At 38.7% G+C, this 17,933-nt stretch overlaps 1 protein-coding gene across 5 annotated transcripts in view; it reads right to left on the reverse strand.

The window, feature by feature from the left end:
• RIC1 (RIC1 homolog, RAB6A GEF complex partner 1) overlaps window positions 1-17,933 on the reverse strand; it is a 151,274-nt gene that overhangs the window by 5,470 nt on the left and 127,871 nt on the right. For 4 of the 5 annotated variants that reach the window (XM_055350606.2, XM_063696418.1, XM_063696419.1 and 1 more), the window contains 9 exons: window positions 13,983-14,102; window positions 12,776-13,504; window positions 11,074-11,232; window positions 10,848-10,984; window positions 7,382-7,668; window positions 6,364-6,555; window positions 3,893-4,070; window positions 3,554-3,742; window positions 80-2,678 (listed from right to left, as the gene is read on the reverse strand). In XM_055350606.2, the coding sequence (XP_055206581.1) occupies window positions 2,390-2,678; window positions 3,554-3,742; window positions 3,893-4,070; window positions 6,364-6,555; window positions 7,382-7,668; window positions 10,848-10,984; window positions 11,074-11,232; window positions 12,776-13,504; window positions 13,983-14,102 (2,280 nt within the window). In that variant the 3' untranslated portion in view covers window positions 80-2,389. Of the gene's footprint in view, window positions 1-79; window positions 2,679-3,553; window positions 3,743-3,892; window positions 4,071-6,363; window positions 6,556-7,381; window positions 7,669-10,847; window positions 10,985-11,073; window positions 11,233-12,775; window positions 13,505-13,982; window positions 14,103-17,933 lie in introns of those variants that run through there. The other variant, XR_010130214.1, reaches the window with a different exon arrangement.

Here is a 17,933-nt window from a genome sequence, read left to right on the forward strand (position 1 = left end):
GAAAATTCTAAGAAGCAGAATTATATAATGAAAAGATGATTTTCGTGGCTGTTAACCTGAGGTGATGAATAAACCAAAGTTTGTGTAATCGTTTTATTGCCCTTTACCAAGGGGAGAAAAATACACATTACAGAAATAGCAGCAACTTTAATTACAAGCAAAGGTTGATTTTATTCCCACACCCCAATGACTTGTTTTGGTTTCAGCAAATAATTTATTAATAAATGCATCTAGTAAACCTCAAATAGTTATACTGAATATTTAAATTCATTGGCTAAAATTATGGCTTAAACAGTTGATATGTGAACCAAACAACACAATAAAAATGGGTTTTTAAAAATTAAAGTATGTAACAAATAAATTACCAAATTTTCTGTAAACCTGCCAAACTTCTTGCCTTGGGGCCTCCTATCTCTATTAGTTGTAAAAGAATATTGTATAAAAGAAATGATTCATTCACGGCCTAACCCACAGGAATACAGTTAACTTACTGGTGCCCTGCTTTCAAGAATGTTTGAGATGAACTCAGCAGCACAGTGTTTTATTTCAGATACTTGAAAAGATCACAGCTCTTTATAATGATAAATCATTTTTATTGACTGAATATTCACACCAAACACAAAAGCAATGCTGGTTCTTCTCCTTAATGGACTAGGATAGGAGAAGAGAGTTCAGTTTAGTTTCTTGCTGGGCTGCATGTACTCACATGCAAAACATTATCTTAAGATTCAGGGAAAGGTGGTCTGAAACAAAGACTTAAATAAAAATAGCACCAGAAGGACCAGGTACCAATAATCACATACTCCACCCATTCGGGAGTTTCATTTTGTGAAATATTATTGCACTTGTAATGTAAAAAGTAAATGATAGTAAATTACCCAACTCAGTAATTTTAAATACTTCGATGTATTCTGAACTAAGCAGTTTCAAAATGGTTTTGAGTTTCTCTTCAAAGGAAACCTGGCTAAGACAACTAAATCTAGCCATTTACTTTAAAAAGCAAGGAGAGAGGACCAAGTTTTGTTTCTAAACTACAACTGCACTATGAGAAAAGAGGCTATTTTAGATAGTGGTACGAATTTGGTCCACATCAAATACATCGTTATTATAAAAATAAACAAGTTTGTTTTTTGTAAAAAATAACATTGCATTCCTTGTTCAAATTGCACAGTACAAACAAGCTGTCTTAATACTGTTATAAGGTAATTAGAATTACATACAGTGGATGGGTGTTTAAAGCAATTAAGGAGTATGCAGTTGTTTTCATAATGTATGAAAACAAATTTAAGTCATTTCTAGAAGTACGTAAAATACTTTAAGTTTACAATGAAGAATGCATTCTTTACACACTAATTTTTAGTAGCCGTGATAATACAGGATTCAGCAGTCTATTTACATAGAAGTCCATCTTTATTCAATTTACAAAAGCAATAAATAAGAGACTATGTTAATTTGCACAAAACCTGCTGCATTTCATGATCAGTGTGACCATTTCTGTTACGTCATGACCAAGCCAATAAACCTGTCTTCCTCAGTTTTGCAGAGGAGCAAGCCCTGTCTTTGTATGTGTAGACATGCAGAATCCAGCATTAAAACCTTGCAAATTATAATACAAGCCCTAAAATATGAACAGTGCCTTTGAGTATATTTACACAAGAGTATTCACAAAAAGATACTGTTCTTTAATACAAAATAGTTTAGTGGTATCTAACAGCAAAATTGAGAAGAACCCCCTCAGACCTCTGCCCACATTGGTCTAATGGGAATCAAGCTTGCTAAAACAAGCACATTAACTCACAGGTAAATAGCTTCCATCAATTCTGGACTGGGATTTGACTGGCTAGTAAAGCCAAGGAGAATGTTTCCATCACACTGGCACATATTGTGCCCCAGGGTAGCAATCTGTTCAGGAGGACTGATTAAAGAGTCCAGCTGTATCCAAGGGAGCAAACAGGTAGCTCAAGTACCTGATAGACTATAATAGCAAGCACCTTAGCATTTATTTTTTAAAAAGCAATCTGGACATAATGCAGAACCGGGAAATGTGAGAAGATGTAAGTAGTGAAAAAGTAAGCTCACCTGGGGCAAAACAATTCCTGTGGTTTAAGAGCTACCAACCTTTGAGTAAAACCAAAATATTCTCATGTACATCTGTACAATATTTACTTCTCACTGCAGCTTAAAATTTTTTTATGAAAGATGCTTTATATCACATTTTTATGGAGTCAAAAAGATTTCTTAGACAAGAAAGAATTAGTTAAAATCTAATAATACTTACCAAAGAGTCTTTGAACTGAGTTCTCCTGTTAAATCATCCAACTATGTTACAACGTACTGAGTTGCACGCTGCTGCTAATTAATACTGCCCCTTTGTGATGGAACCTTACTGTTAGGACACAGAACAGTCGTAAGTCCCATCCTGAAAAGGTTCTTCCTCCTCTGCTTGGGCTGTGTCCTCCTCTTTCCGGCTGACCACATTGCTGCTTCCAACTTCACCCTGGGGGATGCTTCCATGGCTGGAGGAGCCCCTGCTCTCCTCTGCCCGGGGGCTAGTCTGTTCTGGAGTCTTACCCACAGTTATTGGTTGGAAGGCATCTGGCTGGACCTGCTCTTCTGTTATCTCACTGAGCTTCTGCAGTTGTGGCTTAATGATGTTTAAAAATGGCTTATATCCAGGACTATGTAGAGAAAAAAACATTAGCTCATCTGCCATAATTCAAAAGGTTTGGTAGAACATTACGGGTGAACTTCTACTGAACACTGATATGGTAAAGACAATGATAGATTAGGAGGGGAGAGAGGAGGCAAAGAAGGTAGGGAGGAAAGGCTTCTTGGGTGTCCTGCCCAGCAGAGGGGGCTGCACATTGCATAAGCCTGAGGCTTAAGTTTCTAAGCATTAGGGGCAAAGGCTGATGTTTTAGAACCAGTATTACAACTAAAAATTATATTTTACAGTTGAAAGGCCAACAGGAGCTTAGACTTGAAAAGGGACTTTCAGACAACATTTAACCTAAATGCATTTGCCAATTAAGGAAAACCAGATCCAAGTAAGGGAAGTAACTAGCTCCAAATACACACATTAACTGGTAATAAAGACAGGGCTAGAGTCCAAGGCTCTTAACTGCAACCACAACTCTAATTTGGATTTGCTTGTAACTGCCATGGAATGTTAAATTCACATGGACCTTAAGTTTGAATCTTTTCAAGTAGATATTTGTAGACCATTGCTTTCAATTTCACAGGGATGCAAATCTGAAGTTCCAGTCTAATTCTAAGCTCATTTGCACTGCATCAGTCAGTGATATACAGTGATATACATTCACACTATAAATTATACACTGACCAACAGTGTAACCTTACTCGATGGAATTATCCATTTAAATAGCTGGGTATAGAATGATTACTAAAGAAAGTAGCTTAAAAATGAACATATAATAAATAATATATAATAAATAAAATGTAATACATGAACCATAACTAAGCCTTAATGTGAAAGGACAGGATTCACCAGAAGACATGGAAGGACACCAAGCCTAAGGAAAGCAGCACTTACCAGTCTGTAGAGGCCCATCGGTCCACTGCATGGAGCCCTGTCTTTATGTTCTGTAACATCTCTCCATCTACCTCTGAAGACTGTGTAATAACCAAAATCTGATTGATTATTGAGGATTCTCTAAGAATCAGGCCTATAACGATGCACCAGTCTAGGCACCCTGCCTCCATGAAAATGTGTAGCAAATACCTAAATATAAGCAGAAACAAAATGATTTATGCTAAGGAAGATCTATAAGATGTACAGAAGTGCAATGATTATTAGGAGAGTAGCCCCATACCTATTTGCCCAAATACTCTGAGTAGGCATTCTGTGATTTCAAATAGCCAAGAAACTCACCGAAGCTGGACCTGGGATTTATGAGGCCCTTTACTGGCCAACTCCATGGAAATGTGCTCCAGCTCTGACTGAGTTAAACTGAGTGTAGAGAAATTTTCATCCACCATTGTCCAGTCGCCATCCACCATGGAGCTACTTTCAGTCAAGTCTGTGGCTGAACCAATACTGCATTCATCACCTGATGAAGAATTGCCAAAAGTTACAACCAACTTCGTGGAGAAAATATATTTTCCTTTAATTTTAAATATTAGCTGTTCCTCAGATGTTGATTTCTCAGGATCTTGAAACTAAAACATGAAATCCATGGCTAAAATTACCATGTGAACATAGAAGACATTTAAAGAAAGAATTAGATAACCGACATTATGTACCTTTAGACGGAAAAATATACTACCACCACCTATGAAGCAGTCTTCCCCACCTCCCTCAATAAAATCTAGCTAGAGTTTGACCAAGTCTTTACATTCAGCTACTACAGGAAATAGAGGAAACTGTTAAACTAAACCATGGAGATGTAATAAGCAAAATCATTATTGTGAGAAAATCCACAAAACCAAATTTCTTCCATGAATAAACTGCAAGGAAGGGAAAAGGAGAGGGTGGGGGAACATCCACTTAAAAAGAGAATTAAGAACACAATCACAATATGTGAACCTTATTTAAATCTTAACCTATACAAAATTATGATGTCTATGAAACAATTAGAAATCTGAATACTTAATGGATATTTGATGGTACCAAGGAATTATCAAATTTTTATAGGGATGATAATGGTATTTTGGTCATAATTCTTAAAGAGTCCTTGTAGGAAAAAAAATGAAATATTTATAGATAATATGTCATGGATTTTCTTCAGTTAATTCAAGAGTGGGGAGGTACAACAAACATATGTGGCCATTAGTAGTGATGTAAGCTGAGTGACGGCCACATGGGGGAGGGAGGAGAACCCACTATATTATTAACTGTACTTTTTAATATATTTGAAATTATCTCTTTAAAAAAGTTTTCTAAAGTAATGGCACCATCTCACACCCATTAGGATGACTACTATCAAAAAACTGAAAGTGAGTGTTGGTGAGATGTGGAGAAAATAGAACCCTTGTCCACTGCTGATAATTTAAAATGGTGCAGTTGCTATGGGAAACATTATGGCGATTCCTCAAAAAAAATGCAAGTAGAATTATGACCCAGCAGTCCCATTTCTGGATATATATACCCAAAATAACTGAAAACAGACTCTCACAGAAATATTATATACCCACGTTCACAGCAGCATAATTCACAATAGCCAAAAGTAAAAGCAACCCAAGTGTCCATCATCAGAAGAATACACAAAACGTGGTATCTGCATACAAAGGAATAAAACATGCTCCAAAAAGGATGAACATGAGGACATTATGCTAAGTGAAATAAGCTGGTCAGAAAAAGACACACTATATGATTTCCTTATATGAAGTACCTAGAAATAGTCAAATTCAGAGAGAAAAAATAAAATGGTGGTTGCCAGTGGCTGGGGGAAGAAGGGATGGGGAGTTGTTGTTATTAAATAACATATACGGAGTTTTCGTTTTGAAGATGAAGAGCATTCTGGAGGCTGATTGCAGAACAATGTGGGCGTAATTAACACTACAAACTCTGCTTAAAAATGTTTAAGCTGTTAAATTGTGTATTCTACCACAATTTAAAACAAAACTAATGAGATCTGTAAGCCTCCTCACATAGCAGAAGCTCAGGTAATAGTGATGACAGACTGATAATCAAACATTAGACAAATGCCTGGCCACTAAAAGAACTGCAAACTCAGACAAATTGTTGTTTAAGCTCCTATACTATATAACCCTATGTCAACACAAATTGCTTCAAAACCTCTTCAGTTTGTGATTTACCCATTACTACAGAGCAGAGGTTGGTGTACATTTTTTTGTAAAAGCACCAGATAGTAAGTATTACAAGCTTTTAAGGCCAAGAGGCAAAATCAAGGATATTATGTAGGAACTTATATAGCAAGAGAAAAAGCAAATGTCCACAATTTTTATAGATGAAATAAAAAACATTACCTCCTCACATATTCCAAAAGAAAAATAAATAAAAAACATAAAAATAATAATGCAGTAAAATTTGTTATGATCCACATCTAATTATGATAAAAATGGAATTCTTTATATGAGGATAACATTTTGCTTACTTGGGGCTCAAAGTTAGTGTTTCCTTATCATCAAAATTGATTTACAAAGATTCATCTATTAATGTTGATCTGTACTATTTATTTTGTTCACATAAAATAAATATGGCAAAGTACAGTCAAGGCCAGTTTGGCCTTGTTCTACAAACTTTCTACCTCTCCAGTGGATACAAATGGTTAATCCTCCATCACGATAGAAAAAGAGTGAAGGTCTATCTCTGAAGTGCTATAGCACATAAATTTTCTTCAAAGGAACTGAAGAAGAGCTAGGATTTAAAATTACATTTACCTTTATTAGATAAAGGTGACAAGAAGGCATCTTGCATTTGTGGTCCATGGGATGAAGCTGTGTCTATCTCATGATGGGTGGGGCCAATGTTGCTGAGCCAGCTCTGACTTCGCTGGATGTTGGAGATGCCAGCATCCATCTCAAGGTTTAAAAATGGGTCAGCTGATTGAGACTTTAACAGCTGCTCTCCCACTGCAGAGTGGGTCCGAAAACAAAAAATGGAGGAAGAAATTGAAGATGCACACACTGACATTTTCAATTCAGCTCTTTTAGCTTCCCCCACCTGCCTACCCAATAAGAACTGTTCAAAGGCAATTACTGTCCTATACTGTATCAGCCACCCCAAAACTAGAGACATGAGATTGTGTAACAATGGACTGACCATACAATACCACCTAAAAGTTATATCATCCTGTCTCTTACTGGAGCTAGGCAAAACTTTATTATGTTGATCTTCTAAGTGATTTGCTTTGGCTCTTAAGATAACATGAAGTTTCCAAATGCCAAAGTTAAAAGTTTTGGTTTCAATATTCACAAATAATTAGAACAGTCTTCATAAAAAGACCTGAATTAAAAAACTTTAAATTTTTATTTCACCAAAATATACACTTTCAGTTTGTCCTCTCCTAGTTTAGAAGGTGGCCTTACTGTTCCCCTGGAATGAGTTCTGTCAGCTTACTTTGAGGTCCATGTCTATCTGATTCCAGAACTCCTTCCCACAATAACATAAGCATGGTAGCTTTTATATTCAGGCAGTTCTCAACTTCTTTATAATCCAAGAATGATTAGATTTTTGAATTAGACTTCAAGGTCACAAGACTTAGAGACATAGGTTCTACTTTATTTACATCTTTGGTCAAACAGTGGGCATTCCAACTCATGTACAAAAAGTTGGCTTTTATCCATTCCTAAGTTTGGAATGAAAATAATTCCTTGAATATCAACTAATAGCAAAATGTGTAAATACATGGAGTAAAATACAATTCTCCTTGTACAAGTGACATGAAGTCTACATTACCCGTTCGGTATTTTCCATTTTTGAAAGGAGAACTGATAGAAGAGGCTGGGATGATTGGAAGTGGCCACAGGAAATCTTTGTGGAGTCTCTTCAGGGCTATTACAAAGTTGTCTACCCGGGCAGCTCGGGTACGTTCCTTGCATAGCCAACTAATTAGTTCAAAGCCCAGCTGGGCTGCAAAGCAGCCAAGGTCCTTTAACCTCACATCTTCTAAGAGGCGCCGAGCATGTCTCCAGAGCATCATGTCAATATACATGTTTTCAGCACAGTCACTGTCTTTGCTCCATCTGTAAGTGGAAACACAAGAAAGCTACAGAATAATCTTTACTGGAGGATTTCACATACTTATTACGCAGAGGTACTGATAAAGCTGACAAGGAGATAAGAGATCGAAGATCTAATTCTGATTGACAATGAAGATAAAGTATCAACGCTTCTCCTCCGTGTTACACCACCACCCTCGGAACACAGTAGGCTCTTAAGACACATTTGTAGAATGAATACAGGGAACAGGAAAAGGGGGACGGAAGAAGTCAGACCAGGAAGCAGGTGATGGGTGGCTGACAGAAAGAAAGGCAGCAAACCTCTATGCTGTATTTGAAAAGCCCAATGAAAAGAGGGAAGGAGAGCACATCAAAGAAACTAAGGATAGAGAGGCAAAGTGAAATTAAATTTCTCAGTGTGAGTCATGCAGACATATGAAAAGAATACCAACTTTTTTTTTCTTAAATGACAAGGTTTCACAATGTCACCCAGTCTGGAGTGCAGTGGTGTGATCATAGCTCACTGCAACCTCAAACTCCTGGGCTCAAACTATCTTCCCCACCTCAGCCTCCCAAGTAGCTGGGACTACAGGTACTTGCCACCATGCCTAGCCAATGTATTTTTATTTTTGCAAGGATGGGATCTTGCTGTGTTGCCCAGACTCATCTTGAACTCCTGGCCTCAAGCAATCCTCCCACCTTGGCCTCCCAAAGTGCTGGAATTACAGGTGTTAGCCACCTTGCCAGTCCTGAAACCAATTTTTAAAAATTACAACTTGCCTAAGTATAGTCTCTCATTCCTGACTCACATGAGCTAATGTAGGGGAACTGGTTTGGTAACTGGATAATGTGGTGCTTTAAGTGAGAGGCAGTTTAGTGGTGGGGTAAAGAGCCTAGTCTCTGGTGCAGTACTGCCTGGATTCGGATCTTGGCTCTGCCACTCATTTGTTGTGTGAACATAACTAAGTTTATTTTCCTAGGCCTCTGTTTCTTCACCTATACAATGTGGATAACCCTCATAGAGTTGTTTAAAATAGGACCTATGTATGTAAATGCTTAGAATAAGGCCTGGCATGGAGTAAGCACTTGTTAAAAAACAGTAAAACAGGCCGGGTGTGGTGGCTCATGCCTGTAATCCCAGCACTTTGGGAGGCAGAGGCAGGCAGATCACCTGAGGTCGGGAGTTTGAGACTAGCCTGACCAATATGAAGAAACCCCGTCTCTACTAAAAATACAAAATGAGCCGGGCATGGTGGCACATGCCTGTAATCCCAGCTACTTGGGAGGCTGAGGCAGAAGAATCGCTTGAACCTGGGAGGCGGAGGTTGCGATGAGCCGAGATCAAGCCATTGCACTCCAGCCTGGGCAACAAGAGCGAAACTCCATCTCAAAAAACAAAAAACAAAAAAACCCAGTAAAACATGACAATAACAAACGTTCAATAAGCTCTCACTATGTGCCCAAGCACGGTAGTAAGAATATAAACATATGTTCATGTTGTCCTGGGGGGAAAAAAAAGAGAATATGAACAATATGAAACAAAGGATTAGGTAAGGAAAAAAATGAGACAACAACATAAGAACATAGGAAGGAATACACAGGCCTCACAAACCAGAGGAAATTCTCATGATTTTATAATGTTAGTGTGAATTCATAGTCATCTCTCAGAAGACAATATCCCATCTATGGGTGATAGCAGTTTCAGTCTCCAGCATACAATTCATTTGGCTCCCCCACTGTGTAATAACTTCTCTAATCAGTAGGTCACAGGAGTGTCAAATGCATTAGCACTAAATTTATATCAAAAGGTATAATTAGAAGGAAAGGTGAAATTACTGACTTTAAGAAGGCTTTTGGATTACCTACAGATTTATCTATCTTCCTTTTGGTCCTCTATCATCAGAGGTAATTTAAAAGTTTGTTGCATTTTCAAATCAAAACCACAACGCAATGCCACCTTACTCCTGCAAGAATGACCATAATCAAAAAACAGTAGATGTTGGCATGGATGTGGCCATCAGGGAACACTTCTACACTGCTGGTGGGAATGTAAACTAGTACAGCTGCTATGGAAAACAGGGTGGAGATTCCCTCAAGAACCAAAAGTAGAACTACCATTTGATCCAGCAATCTCACTACTGGGGATCTACCCAGAGGAAAAGAAGTCATTCAAAAAAGATACTTGCACACACGTTTATAGCAGCACAATTCACAACTGCAAAATCGTGGAACCAACCCAAATGCCCATCAGTCAATGAGTGGATAAAGAAACTGTCGTATATACGTATATATGATGGAATACTACTCAGCCATAAAAAGGAATGAATTAACAGCATTTGCAGTGACCTGATGAGATTGGAGAGTATTATTCTAAGTGAAGTAACTCAGGAATGGAAAACCAAATGTAGTATGTTCTCACTGATATGTGGGAGCTAAACCATGAGGACGCAAAGGCATAAAAATGATACAATGGACTTTGGGGACTTGGGGAAAAGGCTGGGAGGGGGTGAGGGATAAAAGACAACAAATATGGTGCAGCGTATACTGCTTGGGTGATGGGTGCACCAAAATCTCACAAATCACCACTAAATAACTTATTAATGTAACCAAATACCACCTGGACCCCAGTAACTTATGGGAAAAAAAAAGTTTGTAGCATTTGGCCGGGTAGGGTGGCTCACGCTTGTAATCCCGGCCCTTTGGGAAGCAGAGGCAGGTGGATCCTTGAGGCCAGGAGCTCGAGACTAGCCTGGGCAACATGTTGAAACCCTGTCTCTACTAAAAATATGAAAATTAGCCGAGTGTGGTGGCACATGCCTGTAATCCCAGCTACTCGGGTGGCTGAGGCAGGATAATCACTTGAACCTGTGAGGCGGAGGTTGCAGTGAGCTGAGATGGTGCCACTGCATTCCAGCCTGGGTGACAGAGTGAGACTCTGTCTTAAACAAGTTTGTTACATTCAGAATAGGTACATGAAGATCTATTCCAGAAAAAGGAGCAGAAACTATTCAGAGGGTACTGAAGTGAACTTGGGAGGAAGGAAAAAGGGAAGCCTTCTGTGTGGCCTCTGCTTTTTGGGAATGGAAAAAGAAACTGCAATTGGATTAAATAGTTGTTTCCATTAAGACCTAATTTTGTAAATGTCTTGAAATGCAATGTGTCATGAATGCCCAAAAAGCAGTAATGGCTCTTTATTATTTTACCTTTTTCCAGAGGGACCAGATGGCATACTTAGTGTTTTCTGTAAACTGAATTTACTGGCAGGAACATTTTCAGCTGACTGGGATAAACTGATGCTTCGATTCCTGAAGAACTCAAATCCACCACTTGAACTGGGTTCCTAGGATTACACACAATATGCAGTACCATTAGAGAAAGATGCTACGTGGGTGTATGGCCTAGAGAAGATGTATAACTTTTGCAACTAACCTGAGCTGTGGGTGTGGATGGAGGTGTCTCAGATTCTCCAGAGCCAATGGCTTTAAGAAATCGAATCATGTGTCGACAAAGGTCCCACTTGCCTTGTTCTAGTGCTGTGTTGAATAGAAGGGTAGCATGTTGCCTACTTACTGCAGGGACTTCCATATTCTACAAAAAACAACCAGGACAGCATTCTTTTTATACTACACAATTTGGGAAGATATGAGCAATTCTTTATCTCCAGTTTTCTAAACTCAAACAATGTAGCCACACCACCACAGGGGTTAGTTTAATAATAAGATTAAAAAGTACCATACAAGGAAAAGCGAGGCAAGTACTCTTCTGGTGTATGTAAACTATAATTTATTAAACTCCTACTACATGCCAGATACCATACATATACTTAAGTCATTATTTCATTTATTTCTCCCAGTGACTCTGCAGATAGGCATATCATTTGTATTTTACAAGTGAGGAAACTGAGTTAAGTAAATTGTTGAAGATCAGCAGAAAAGGAAGAAAAAAAAGGGAGGTTTGCCCGACTCCAAAAAAGGTCAGGTCTGTCTCCTGTTGCAGAGTTTTCTGAGGATGTGACTAAAATCTTTGCTTTGGGCAACAGCAAGTAGTAAAGTTCTGCTGCACATTCAGAATCCTCCATTTTTCTTTCACAAATTTAACCTGCCTATCTTGGTCTTTATGGAAAGGTGCCTAATAGACAACTGTAATTGCAGTTATTATCTGCCAATCCATAGCAACTTAGGAATTCTGTTGCAGAAAAAATTACATTGTCAGGGAGATACAGTGAAATTGCAGGGAGTGACCCGGAACCAAAAAACAGCTGCATTTATTTTGATTCTATTTTTAAAACCCGATGTCTTTTTCTTTAGGGTTAGCCATGGAATCACACTTCAAGGCCACCTGGCCTCTGCTTGAGTGTCTCCTCTGGTTTCAGTCCATTGTCATGAAGCAAAGAAGCTGACAGGAAATCTGCTTCAGGCAGAGATTGAAACCAGGTTTATGGTTAGCTTCTTATATCAATGAAAACAACTTTGCAGTAACTGGAAAGAATCTTTAAGTGTAGCCTATCAAATAACCAACTGTCAAGCCCTTTTGTCAAATAGCTAATGAAATAAATTTTCAGGAGTTGCAAAGAAGCCATTATTTTGAGAAAAACTGTGTGCTATGAGGGTCTTTGCTGTGGCAGGCCTGAGCCTTCTCAGCTTGCTTTGGGGAAGACTAGCTCAAGGTGCTCTGTTATGACCATGCTAAAGTGTCCCCTCAGTAACCCACACTGAAAGGAAACAAATCTACTGTTGTGAGAAGCTCAAACTCACTAATATCTCAAATAATACTTTCTTTGCTATGTTTCTTATGTAATATTTCAATAATCTTATGTAATATTTCTTCCATGTTCCTATTACATGTATTCTAATATACATATTAAATTTCTTCAATATATTAAAATTTCAAAATACTACTCTGAACTCATTAATCTGTTTTAGGCCTATTTATGGACAATGGAAAAATATCTCTGCAATGTTACTTTATGATATTCAAAGGAATCTGTCTGAATTCTTCCAAATTAAAGATATAAACAGAAAATTTGACTATGAATTCCTTAAACACAATCATGGTGTCAAAACAGGACATTTCTATTTTTCTAAGTTTAAGCTCATTAGTTCTTGGCCCTTTATAAGAAGAGAATTGTTACCTGTAAGATAATAAGGTAAGAGGCAGCTGTGTCCAAATCCTGAGCCATCAAACATTCCTCAAACAAGTCCTTAGGGTTTCCAACAGCTGCAAAAAGGTAATTCCACAGGGCATATTCGGTCTTCCTGGCACAATGGACAACTGTCTGCAGGAAGAGGGGGAACTCAGTGATAAATTTTGCCACAGTGGGAAGCAGAGGGTCGGGAATGGGCTCCCGTGAGGTAGCTTCTTCTTCCAGTACTTCATGGAGCATGAGCTCCAGCACATGAGGGAAGTAAGGTAATGTGGCACAGGACTGGGCCAAGAGCAAGGCTTGCTCCCCAAGGTTTCTGACCAGAAGTTGACGTAGAATGTGGTGGAGGTAGATCTGAGAGGTTCTCTCCACAACACAGAAAGGGAAGAGCACCTCCAGCTGTTCTCTAGCATTGTTCCGAGTATATAAAGAATCATAGAGCAAAGTGTCATTGACAGCACCAAGGACTAAAGCATCTTCAAACAGAACAGCTAGTGGGTAAATGTTGATGTGGAAAGGCAGCATGATCCGCTGGGACAAGAAGGAATGGGGCTTGCGGTGATCCCTAGGGAAGAGAGGGAGCCAAACTTTCATCCCTGCACCACCACAGCTCAGCCAGAGGGCCTCCAGAAGGTGACGTTTCTGTTTATTTGCTCGACACGTTGTCCAGACATTTTCAACAGACTGGGCTAGTACAACAGGAGGACAGAATGGCAGCTGGAGAAGGAGAGACAAGAATCAAGTTGTTTTCCTATTAAATCTGCAGGTTCTTAAGTTCCTAGGTACTAGTTTACTAAGTCTTTCAAATGACAGTATAATATTTTTTTGGGAAAAGCAAAGGGATCTAATTAGAATTAGAGTTAATAAAAGTATCCTGGCCTTTTAAAGTATATACACTTAAATCTGAAAACAAAACACCCCAGGAACTTCACCAGTCTATCCCTATTTTTTCCATTAGAATTCGCAATGAATGATGCCTAAGCAGTAACATATGGAGTATGGAACATTTCATGATCATTTTGGGACCTTATCCTCCAGTCAGTCAGTCTTACACCCAGAGGCTTAAGACTAATTTTATGGACTTAATTTCTCCTTTCCAAATCATAAAATACTCTTCTCTTAAATTGTTTCATTCCTTCATCCTCATCCCATACCTTCTTAATGTTTGAAAAGAAATGACTAGTACTTTACTCACAAGTTTCCTTTGGTTATTAGGGTTACTGTCCTTCTCCCGGATCTGTGGGCCTGACCTGTCCCTCTGCATCATGATGAGCTGTCCTGCCAGGTTTAACATAATGCTCTCTGCACCACGAGCCTGAAATTTAAGAAAAAGCAGCTAAATTCATACTTCTGTATCAGTATGCTTTCCGCATCTCCCCCCAATCCATAAGGTTTATAGGTCAAACAATCTACATTATTTATTGAGGTTGTACTATGTACAGCCATTCTGCTAGGCTCTATGGGAATACAAGGAGCTTTCTGGCTAGGATGGTACAAAGCCTAACACATAATGCAATTAATGAACACCACCAGTGACATAAGATTGAGGGCAGAGTTGAATTATCCTGAAAAAGCTAAGAGAACTTTAGAAGTTTATAAAAATGAGAGATCACTTCAGTGATCTAGCTGCCATAACAACAGAAAGTTTAAAAGGATGCAGTGAACCTGACAGATGAGGAAGACCTACACGAGTGGGAGAGTAAGGGTTGGTCATCTAATGGAAGCGTGCAATGAAAACGAAGACATGGAACTATTGGGAAAGTGACAACAGTCTGGCTAGACTAGGGACATTATGAGAACAAAGCTGGATGGTAACAGACCTTCAAGGAGGATTCAGAAAGCCAGGTAAAAGAACAGCAGGAAAGAAGCCACTACTTATGGTTCTTGAATAAGACAGTTATTTAAAAAATCAGAGTTAATCAGGATAGGTTACTGAGGAGAGGCAGATTTCATGGGTGTTGACTTCAGAAATGAGGAAACAGTCTGCCTTTTTATAATGAAAAATTTCAAACCTCAGGAAGCCTAGTATAATGATTTCCTATTGAGCCCTATCACCCAACTTAAACCATTATGCACATTAAACTTTGAGCAGCCCTGTTTTAAAAGGAACCTCAGATATCAAGTCATTTCCATCTGTAAAGAGGAAGGAACATTTTGGTTAAAAAAAATAGAACTTACTGCTATCCTAGACATGAAAGGTAGAAAAAGAGATGAACCAAAGATGATTTCCAGGTTAGCTGAGGTGCTAGAGAAGTTGAAGTTATTATCACTGATAGAAGACAGGAAGAGAAATTAGGGAAGGGAAAACCAAAGAGTTTCCCTTTTTCTTTTTGGCTCATTTAATTTGAAAAAATAAGAAAAAATTCTTAAGACTTCCAAGTAAAAATGTGAGCAATCACTAAATCAGAGATGACTGTACCAGCATCAGACGCTTAAAGGTGAGGCTGGGCCAGGCTGGGCGCGGTGGCTCACACCTGTAATCCCAGCATTTGGTGGGAGGCTGAGGTGGGTGGATCACGAGGTCAGGAGTTCAAGACCAACCTGGCCAAAATGGTGAAATCCCGTCTCTACTAAAAACACAAAAATAAGTCGGGCGTGGTGGCAGGTGCCTGTAATCCCAGCTACTTGGGAGGCTGAGGCAGGAGAATCGCTTGAACCCGGGAGACGGAGGCTGCAGTGAGCCAAGATTGCACCACTGCACTCTAGCCTGGGTGACAGAGCAAGACTCCGTCTCAAAAAAAAAAAAAAAAAAGGTGAGGCTGGTAAACTGAAGGAGACAGACAGATGTTTCTCAGGCACAGTAGCCAGGGAAAAAAGAGCAGCGGGCCATCACCTGAGCTTTTGGGAGACAAAAGAGAAATAGGGAAGCACAATGCTATATATGCTATATAAACAGAAGGAAAGAATTTCAGGGAGGAAAGAGTGAGTATTCAAAAGCCTGGGATTGTGTCCCAGGCTTTGCTGCATGCTGGCTGGCTGAATTTAAGCTACCAATGATCATTTAGGGTTCATCAAGAAAACAGCAGCCACCCTATATATTCTAGTTGCAAAATACTTGGCTATACAAACTACTCTTGCTTACTGCTTTCAGATTCTACAGGGGATTATGTATAAAGAAATGACTAAATAAAAAAAATTGGTTATCTATCCAGAAAGTAATTTGGAAGTATGAGAAGTGAACATGGAATTTAGGTGTGTGGGAACTAGAAGAGTCAGACACCTGGATAACAGTAAAATGTAGCTAGATGGCAGAGGAAAAAGAAAAAGACACAAACACCTGCAGCAAAACAGCATGACTGGGAATTGCGTACACTAAAACACTTCAAAAGACCTTAAAGGCACTTACTGTAATTCACCACAATATGAGTAATGTTTATAATGACTACCTTAAGTTTTAAGATGGTAGATTTCACCACATTTCATACTAATTCATTTAAAAAGTACACTTCTCTTTTCTTCAGTGAGTGGGTATTATCAGTATCCTATCTTAGTATTCAACACTTTCTGATAATGTTAAAGATGACTGCAACAGCACTCTCAGGCAACTTTAATAAAGCTTTCAGAAAAAGCAAGGGCCACATGCATGCCCAAAATCCTAAATTTGAAGGAACCCCAAACTCAATCTCTTACCCTAAAAAAACCCCTGGCAGATGATTCTCTATGAGAGTTTCAGTAACAAGGAGCTCACTCTCATGGAGAGACTATCTTGCTGTTGAAGAGTTTTCACTGTTACTACTATTTTTTTAAAAAACTTTAGTATTAAATGAAAACTTACTTTGCTCTAGCATTCTTTGTCTTCCCTCTGTGGTAATCAGTCAATTTTAACTTCTTAATCTGCTCTAGCCAAATTAAGCACCTTCTCTTTGTGAAAGGCCCTCTCAAATTATGGTATCCAGGACTACTGATGCCACTGGTTGCCTACTCTATCTGGGATATATAAGAGTCCTTTTTTAAATATGAAAACTTTAAACATGATTAAAAGTATGGAGAATAGTATAATGAACTTTCACACTGCCATTATCCAGATTCACAATTATCAAGATTTTGCCTTATGTGCTCCATCCATCCCTTATTTTTTTTTCAGTTTTGTCAGAGTATTTTCAATTAAGACGTGCTACCCATTTTACTTCTACATGTTTAATATGCATTCCTAAAATATATGGGCCTCTGCTAACATAGCTACAAAGCTAGTATCACATCCAATAAAATTTACAATTATTCCCTACTTTCTCTCTCCATTAGTATTTAAATATCCCTAATTGTTTCAACAGTGTCTTTTCATAGCTGGTTTGAATGAAGATACAAATGAGCTTACTGACTTGGTTCTGCAGGGTAGTGATTATCACATTTGCCTCACAAATGACTTTTAACCACTGTATTTGGTTTTTATGGCTTCAAAGTCTTATTTAATCTAGAAGATTCACTCCTTCTTCCCCCATGTTAGTGACTTGTAGCTGTCCAACAGAATGTCTTGTATTCTGCTTCCTTGTGGTACGGAAGATGACTCTATACTTGATTTGATTTGGGTTCAAGATTTTTGGCAATAATTCTTGTGAACTTCATGTTATATCACCTCAAGAAGCATTCCATATCTGGTTTTCCCATTTTTAGTGATAAGATTGATTAGTTCCTCAGGACTGCAAAATGATTTTTAAATTGTCACTTTTTTTCACACCTTTTATCTAAACTTCTGTAAAACAGTATATTCCCTTATCAATTAGGACTAACTGGTTACCATTAAATATGGTTTGCAAAGGAAATGGGAACTATATTTTAAAGGAGAAAACCAATTTTACCTATAGAAGGGAGACCAAGGCCAAGCACGATGGCTCACGCCCTTAATCCCAGCACTTTGGGAGGCCGAGGTGGGCAGATCATGAGGTCAAGAGATTGAGACCATCCTGGCCAACATGGTGAAACCCTGTCTCTACTAAATATACAAAAATTAGCTGGGCGTGGTGGCGTGCACCTGTAGTCCCAGCTAGTTGGGAGGCTGAGGCGGGAGAATTGCTTGAGCCTGGGAGGCAGAGGTTGCAGTGAGCCGAGATTGCACCACTGCACTCCAGCCTAGCGACAGAGTAAGACTCCATCTCAAAAAAAAAAAGAAAAAAGGAAAAAAAAAATAAAGAAAAAAGAAGGGAGACCA

This window comes from Gorilla gorilla, chromosome 13 (assembly GCF_029281585.2).
Source record: "Gorilla gorilla gorilla isolate KB3781 chromosome 13, NHGRI_mGorGor1-v2.1_pri, whole genome shotgun sequence".
Classification (NCBI taxonomy): domain Eukaryota; kingdom Metazoa; phylum Chordata; class Mammalia; order Primates; family Hominidae; genus Gorilla; species Gorilla gorilla.